The sequence below is a fragment of the Oncorhynchus nerka genome, linkage group LG4 (assembly GCF_034236695.1).
Source record: "Oncorhynchus nerka isolate Pitt River linkage group LG4, Oner_Uvic_2.0, whole genome shotgun sequence".
Classification (NCBI taxonomy): Eukaryota; Metazoa; Chordata; class Actinopteri; order Salmoniformes; family Salmonidae; genus Oncorhynchus; species Oncorhynchus nerka.
The window spans coordinates 63,439,310-63,447,675 of record NC_088399.1 but is presented as its reverse complement, the minus strand read 5'-3'; the positions used below and the strand labels follow the sequence as shown (position 1 = coordinate 63,447,675).

Below are 8,366 nucleotides of genomic sequence, written 5' to 3'. Positions count from 1 at the left end.
CGAACCACATGACCTTTGTTTTGGAGGTGTTCAGAACAAGGTTAAGGGCAGAGTAAGCTTGCTGGACACAAAGCTTTGTTGTAGAGCGTTCAACATAAAATCTGTGGAGGGGGCAGTTTAGTACAAGACTGTATAAAGACAAATGAAGGCCTTTAAAAAAAAAAAAGTTGATGTTTCTTTTGTAACATAGATCACACATGGGAACAAGGCACAGCTTGCTAAATTACACCAGGTATTTTATTTAGCCTTTTGATAAAGATCACATTGATGTACTTGGCCTAAAGTAACAATGTCTAAGAAAGACTTGCGCCTCGCTCACACCGACTGCGTCATTGTGTTTTGGTACACCAGAAGTACATTCATTTCCAATGGAACACTGCGTTTGCCTTGCAACATGGCAGTTGCAGTGCGTTCTGTGTGGTGCATACGTTGGATTTATTCGAACGTATGCATAAAATGGTATGCGTAGAAGGCTTGACAGACATTATAGAAGGTGAATGTTGAACTTTTGTTGCACACATCGACGATGCTGTAGGTGTGATCGAAGGCATTAGGCAACAACTCCGGTTCCACACGCATGTGCAACAACAATCGTGTTCAATATCAAATAATATGTAACCCAAAATATGCACTATTCAGAAGTTAAACAGTATATTTCAGACCTAGTGTACAGTAGCAACAAGCTTTCTATATTTTAACCTCGCAATTTTCCCTTATTTATCCTGCCATAAAGATGACAACTGGATACTGGCTGTTAAGTGTCATACAATAGTACAGACTTTAAGATCAACTGATGAAAACGTGTTACATGAAGTTCAATCCTTTTATGTGATGTAAATGCTATGAAATGCAGCCAGGCAAGTTATTGAACAGTCCTCTATTGAAACCATACTGTAAAAGTCTTGAAACAGTACATGGAATTCCTTTTCAATCTCACAAATAGCAGCCAATTTGAGAATTAAGAGGGAGTCGATACGAAACTCACTATTGACCAAAAGCACTTTATCTCTATAAACAGTGGGGTTTGAAATTGACACCCTTGATCATGAGAAAAATTACTAAAATATTTAAAATACTGAGCTATATTATATGCTAATACAATGCTAAGAGAAATCAATTTTGTTTAATTTTTTTTTCCCTCAAAAGGTAGGGGTAAAAATGGACACCCCTGTTTTTGATACCTCACCATGTGAGGATAATGACATTGAGCCTTTTTAAACATGTTTTATGAGATTGGAGAACACATTGGGAGGGATCTTAGACCATTCCTCCATACAGAATCTTTCCAGATCCTTAGTCTGTGCTTATGGACTGCCCTTTTCTGTCTGGAGACAGATGGCCATTTCTTTGGATTTTGATGTGTGTTTGGGGTTATTGTCTCACTGGAAGATCCAGTTGTGGCGAAGTTTCCTCCTCCTGGCCAAAATGTCCTGGTACTGGGTCAAGCTCAACTCTCAGTCTCCGGATTTGAAACCCAATTGAAGAGGGCAGTCCATAAGCGCAGACAAAGAATATCAAGGATGTAGAAGAGTTTTGAATGGAGGAATGTTCCAAAAATCCCTCCCAAAGTGTTCAACTCATAAAACATTTTAGAAAAAGGCTCTGTGCAGTTATCCTCACAAGGTGGGGTATTGAAAAAAGTGGTGTCAGGAGTAAAATGATTATGTTTCTGAGACTTAAGACAATCTTTCTCTGAGCAATTGTATTAGTATAAAATAATATTTCCAATTTTATTTTGCATACAATATAGCTCAGTATTAACATTTATACTCTTATCAAGGGTGTCTATTTTCAGACCCTACACCCACTGTATGTTCTAGTAAGGCAGTCACATTAAGCATATAAATTAGTGTTATAGTTCAATATTCCCTATTTGATCAATCTAAACATATCTCTCAGTATATTCACTTCAAATGCAATTTCCTCAACTGCTGCAATCATGACATTTTACCACATGATTTAACAGATAAGCACACAAAGACTACAAGCAACAAGTTTTTATCCTGAATAAAAACATAGCCACAACCTTCATAGAAGGTAAAACCCTGGTAAAAACATACAGAATCCTGGTGGATACAGCTTTGTTGAGCCTGCCTACTGTTAATAGTACTCAATGTCTCTCGAGGCATGCATTGGAATTTGGCAGTTTGAGTAAGGAATGATCCGTAAGTAACCCAAGTGTCAGACTAATGCTTTGTTGTCTACGATCAATATTAAATGAGGATTACTTGTAAACACACTATACACTTTATAGTTTTGCACCTATCATAATGGGAGCAGATTAGCAAGTGATGTAATACTGTACCGTAACACTGGAACTGGACATTGAACACATCACCCATGTGGAAGGGCATCCTGTGAAACAAGACCGCAGTACTGCAAGGGTCTTCTTCACAGACACTTACTTGAAATGCACTCATTCCCTGGTAGAACAAAGCGTAGAATATTGTAGAACACATCACTTGCAACTTTCCTCTCTATTTCTAGTTTAGACTTTGCCAAAAGTGTTGTTGGTGAGTCATTATCTCTTTTGATTTTTGGATTTCTTACTGGCATGTGCCACAACAGTCATACAGAGAATAACCTTGACATGTCCAGTACACTGAACTGTACAATGGTCCCTAGCCATTTTCCAAGGAGGGGCACTTTCCAGAGGTCATTGGAATACCTCTCCAAAGCCCCTTGTCTTAAACACACAAATGGTGTTCACCCGTTTGGTCAAGTGACACTATCATTATCACCAACCTCAGACACTTCCTCCTCACACCCACCTTGGCTGACCCCCAGACCAAACACAGAACCTTGACCCTGCAACACGCTCTGAGAGTTGACCCCTAAGTGCACTCCTGCACTGGCCATGGTCAGGCAAGAGATGGCATTGCTGCTGCTACCTGTACTGGAATGATGTGGCGACAAGACAGAGATCCCAGTCCTGCCACCAACGGCATCTTGACTGGCCGAGAGGGGGAGATGAGAGAGGTGCTGAGGGGAGACGCCATCACTGCGGTCGGACCCTCCCCCATCCCCGCGCCCACCAGCCGCCCCGCCATGTCTCTCGCAGTGGGAGCGGTGCCGCATGTAGCTGTCGCGCCACATGAACTTCTTGCCGCAGCCGTGGCAGTCGTAGGGCTTGAGCCCCGTGTGGGTCTTCATGTGCTCCGTCAGGTGGTGCTTCATCTTGAACTTCTTGGCGCAGACGGGGCAGTTGAAGGGACGCAGGTCCAGGTGCATGTTGATGTGGCGGTCGCGCATGCTCTTGTGGGTGAAGGTCTTTCCACAGTGGCACATGAACACCTTCCCTGAACCCCCGCCACCACCCCCATCCAGTCCATCTATGCCACCGCCCAAACCCCCCTGTGCTGACAAATGGACCGCTCCATGCTCTAAGTTTGGCCCTTTAAATGGTGCCCCAGCTATGCCTATTCCTATGGGTTGAGAGGAGTCTAAAGAGGATTGGCTGTACATGAGGATCTGGTTGCCTTGCATGTCTATGGGAAAGAGCTGAGCTCTAGCAGCAGCAGCAGACTGGACTTGGCCAAGTAGGGCAGAAACAGCTCTGCCACCACTCTGACCAGCACTGTCATGAAGGTGCTGTGGGGGAGTCTGGTCCATCAAACCACTGTCAAACTTGAGGTAGTCTTCAGAAGATTGGCAGTAATCCATCTATGAGAAAAACTGATTCAGTTTGGTAACGATCCAAAAATACAGAAACTGACAGTTGTCCTCCTGACAAGTTAGAATGGTAAGTAGCCACATACACAGACAAACATTTCGCATCAAGGGTTTGACTAACCTGTGCCTCCATCTCATGGTCCGCTCTGCTCCTCAGCTCTCCAGACAGAGTCCTGACATTGGATATGTTGAACGTCCTCTCCCTCTCCCTCAACATCTCCAACTCTCTCTCCTCTTCCTCATCTGGCCCTTCCTCCCCCGACACCACAATCAGGTCATCGTCCTGTGGTCTCTCAGTCTTCACCACCAACCACTGCTTCCGGGGCATGATGCTGGGCTGGCTGTAGGTGGGTCGCTTCTGGAGAGGGGAGGCGTCCCCGTCTTGGTAGGACGACACTCCGAAGCTGTCGCTGACTCCAACCTCTTGGTCCGAGACAGAGGTTGTCCGTTTCCTCCTGCTGCTCCCTTGCTTCCTATGGTACAGGAGCTCTTCTTCATCCTCCTCTTCGATCAGGAAGGCCTCCTCGGCCCCAGAAGGGGTGCAGTAGCTGGGAGTGGTGTTCACGCCTTCCTGCCCTGCAGCTCCAGCCCCTCCGAAGTTGACATCTCTGGGGCTGAAGTAGTTGGTGCTGCTGGGAGACTGGCTCTCACTCAGGGACGGGCGGCTGGGAGGGTGAGGGGCTGCCTGGGTGTTGCTTCCACCTGCTTGGGCACTCCCAGCCCCTAGGGAGCTTTCACTGCTACTGCATCCAGGGTTCCCCTGCACTCCCCCAATGACTCCCTGGGATGCGCTACCTACCACCCGCCCCTCTTTGAGGAGCTCTGTGCACTTGTCCACGATGTGCCACATCTGCAGCACGCTGCCCACGGTGAGGTAGTTGACGATGTCTTCGCGGAGCATGCGCAGCTGGCCCGTGTAGGCGCAGCTCAGGACGCTCTCGAACGCCAGCGGGTCCATGACGGCAGGGATGGAGACAGTGGACATGTTCTTCAAGAGCACCTGGGGGGGAGACAGTTAATGATGGCTGGTGACATCCCAATGCACAGAATCAAGGTTATCGTAAGCTCTCACTTTAGTGCAGCAAGTTGCATAGTGCCATAGGCCTTGGATGAAAACTATCTACATGAGACACTATCAGAGGCTGTTAGAGTTAAACTAAGTTCAGTCTGGCTCTGCAACGCACCAGCAAGCAGAACAAGACACACACCTGGTCGTGAAAGTAGGGTGAGGATGCAGCTAGCACGCAGCGGTGGGCCTTGAACACCTTCCCCTGGACCTGGATGGAGAGGTCACAGAGCTGGCCCTCCTCACGCTGCCGATTCAGGCTGTCCAGTACAGACGCCTGGGAGCTGGGGAAGCACACCTGAACCACCGAGCCAGAGGGGGCGCCTGAGCTGCTACAGCCCTGACCCATTGACAGAGAATGCATCTAAGCTTTTGAAGAGATGGAAAGATAAGTTTGTGACAGAATAATTCAAAGGCCACGTTATAACAAGTGGTGGATGAATGTTTTATATCCTTTCATTTACCTACAAGAAGGCAGTTTTCCTAAGATTGACCCTTTACTAGTGCTTATTAATGCCTACCACATTCCCGAAACAGTATTATGAAATTGCACTAGGTGGTCAATCAACCAATCAAAACTAATGTAATGTAAGCTAAGCTTTACAGATCACAACCGATTCTTTCTTATAATACATTGACTCAAATTTCTCTGAATGACAGACACTACCTTGAGACTCAAAAACATTTATTAACATTTTGCTGGGGTTAATGTTTACAGCCTACAGATTGGTTCTATAAATCAAAGTTGTCACATGCATAGCAAAATAACAGATAGCAATGCAATTAGTTAGCACAGGCTTGCAGTCAGTCAATTATTCTAACCAGCTAGCATTTGTAGCCAATCTAGCTAGCTAGTAGTAAAGCATGCTGGTGTGTAAACAGTCTGCCCCGGTGGACATGCGTTGAAAAGGCAGTGTTTGGATTTTCTCTCGTTACAAAGCATAGTAATTTTCAAGCTCTTAATCGTGAGAGCATCATTTAGCTACAACTAAAAACTGCCTTCAATGTCTATCTACATCTACTGGTAGCTAGCTAACATTGGCTTGTTAAAACGTATCTAGCTAGCAAGCTAAACACAACTTACCGTTTCAGAATGTGCACCTTTGAAACAATTATGTCAAGCCAGACTCTATACCGACAAGCTACCCTCTCTCCGTTGTTTACATATACATTTCCAATGGTATGATTTGTTTTCCATCGTGTTTTGCATACAACCCAGCCTTTGAAGAAATGCCAGACGACTAAAAAAGTAGCAGGGTTGTCTCGATTACCGACTAGACACTGGAGGTAGCATAGCAACCAAGCTAATTCAACCTCTTGTGGCGTTTAGTGAAAGTGGTAAAATAAAGAAGAGCTTAGTTCATTAAACCAGATGTATACTGGACAAAAATATAAACGCAACAATTTCAAAGACTTTACTGAGTTACAGTTCAAGGAAATCAGTCAAATAAATCCATTAGGCCCTAATCTATAGATTTCACATGACTGGGAATACAGATACGCATCTGTTGGTCACAGTTACTTTTAAAAAAACTAGAGGCGTGGATCAGAAGACCAGTCAGTATCTGGTGTGACCATTTGCCTCATGCAGCATGACACATCTAGACTCGATCAGGCTGTTGCTTGTGGAATATTGTCCCACTCCTCTTCAATGGCTATGCGAAATTGCTGGATATTGGCGGGAACTGGAACACACTGTCGTACACGTCAACCCAGGGAATCCCAAACATGCTCTATGGGTAACATGTCTAGTGACCCCTCAGGTGGATGGATTATTTTGGCAAAGGAGAAATTAACAGGGATGTAAACAAATGTGTGCCCAACATTTGAGAGAAATCATCTTTTTGTGCAAATTGAACATTTCTAGGATATTTTATTTCAGCATGTGAAACATGGGACCAACACTTTACATTTTGCGTTTATATTTTTGTGGATATAATGAGATGCTCATATCTCCGCCCTAGGCGGGAAGGCTTGCGGCAAGTTTAGGTCTGCATATTAAACCCATAGAAACACATTGGGTTTATTTTGAGCATATTTAGTGGAGAGTGAGCGCTCTCACTTCGCCTCTTCCTCTCTGAATGAATTGTAATTTCAGTTTAACCTCTCTGAAACAGATCTGGAAGGTAACATTATCAGACGAAATAGCCATTCTGCTTAGCGGGGGAAATTTTAGCATGTAAATCTTGGTGTGGCAAACAATAAATGTTTATGCATGCCAGCAAAGCCACAACGCTAAACAATACATTCATTGCGCTATAACCGTGACAAAACAGTGCCGACAAACTGTTGGGACAGCTTTATGTAGGCCCTAACAGTAGAGCTTTCTTTTCAGCACCATGGAGTGAATCCTTACACCTGGCTATCAGCAGAGCCTTGTCTGGCAGCGAAACAGTTAATTCAGCCTCATTTACTGCCTTTTTGAAAAACAAAGCTGATATGGCTGACTTGATTAAACAAATGTGGTTTCTACTGACAGTTGAGATGTACAGACTATGGTATAAGGGGACGATGAGAAGATAAGAGGCTATCTGTAATTTCGATTAAGATGTTAATGCTAGGACAGACGTAGTCAATATAACTATTTGTTCAGCTTTTGAAATGTACAGCGACAGAATTCAGAGCATGGTTCATCCTTACAGTATTCTCCCTGTACACCAAGCCAGAACCGTAGGATAAATAAATGGGGGCATATAAACAGACTAGGAAAGCTCTTACAATATTCAATGATTACATTTCTCTAAAACAGGCTATAGGCTACATCTGCAACATCAAGTCAGAACAGTAGGCTAAATTATTAGGGTGATGCACATGGGCTACTAACAGCTTACTACACAACATACACTTAGTATTACTTTCTAAACTTCAGTATACATATCTCCTTGACATATTACATAATTTATGCAGCAGCATACAATACATTTTTGGACTCACCTTGTTGTGCTGTGCTCACTTGAACAGGAAGGTGGCGCAGCGGTCCTAATTGTGGGCTCTAGAAAGAGGCCCGAAATCCCGAGTTGGCATTCCAAGTTGGATGACCGTTTATATTCCCAGTCGGAGCAAGTTTTATCCGAGGTCCCAGGAGTCTTGAACTCACTTAAGTTCGAGATTTCCCAGTTCTGAGGTTCCAATTTTTTTGAACACTGCAGAAGTCATGCTGAATTGACAGCTTGGCCAATGTATTCAAACTTATGGCCCATAGCGTTACCCCCTTTTTCGTGATATCCAATTGGTAGTTCCAATCTTGTCTCATCGCTGCAACTCCCCTATGGACTTGGCAAAGGTGGAGATCCAAGCCGCACTGCTTCTTGACACACTGCTTGCTTAACCCGTGTCAGAGGAAACACTGTCGAACTGACGATCAACGTCAGCCTGCAGGTGACCGACCCTCCACAAGGAGTCGCTAGAGCACAATGAGACATGGACATTCCCGCCAGCCAAATACTCCCCTAACCCAATCGTGCGCTTCACAGCCTGGGATCAAACCTCAGGCTGCAGCAATGCCTTAGCACTCATTGTTGAATTTGCAATTTCCATCTTGAAATGTTTACATTCAATCTATAATTTATTTTATGACAAGGTTAGAAAAGGATTTGCCAGTAGATTGCTGACTTGATGCATGATGACT

The 8,366-nt window shown here is 44.5% G+C and overlaps 1 protein-coding gene across 2 annotated transcripts; it reads right to left on the bottom strand.

Annotated features, from left to right (window-relative positions):
- Positions 1-219: 219 nt before the first annotated feature.
- On the bottom strand, positions 220-6,399 carry LOC115128378 (zinc finger and BTB domain-containing protein 22-like). Of its 2 annotated transcripts, none has more exons than XM_029658185.2 (4): positions 5,823-6,399; positions 4,881-5,107; positions 3,794-4,672; positions 220-3,663 (listed from the first exon to the last, which is right to left on the bottom strand). In XM_029658185.2, exons 2-4 carry the CDS (start codon positions 5,100-5,102, stop codon positions 2,719-2,721), a joined length of 2,046 nt encoding a protein of 681 aa, XP_029514045.1. In that variant the 5' UTR covers positions 5,103-5,107; positions 5,823-6,399; the 3' UTR covers positions 220-2,718. The 2 variants fall into 2 exon arrangements, with proteins under 2 accessions (XP_029514045.1, XP_029514046.1); XM_029658186.2 differs by having other exon boundaries at positions 4,881-5,102.
- Positions 6,400-8,366: the final 1,967 nt, after the last annotated feature.

What these genes read in the sequence shown, in the direction of transcription:
- LOC115128378 (XM_029658185.2), bottom strand. Translation starts at nt 5,102, where the DNA reads ATGCATTCTCTGTCAATGGGTCAGGGCTGTAGCAGCTCAGGCGCCCCC. An exon ending in CACCCTACTTTCACGACCAG is followed by an intron (nt 4,673 to 4,880) that starts GTGTGTGTCTTG and finishes TCTCCCCCCCAG; the next exon opens with GTGCTCTTGAAGAACATGTC. An exon ending in ACCATGAGATGGAGGCACAG is followed by an intron (nt 3,664 to 3,793) that starts GTTAGTCAAACC and finishes TTTTTCTCATAG; the next exon opens with ATGGATTACTGCCAATCTTC.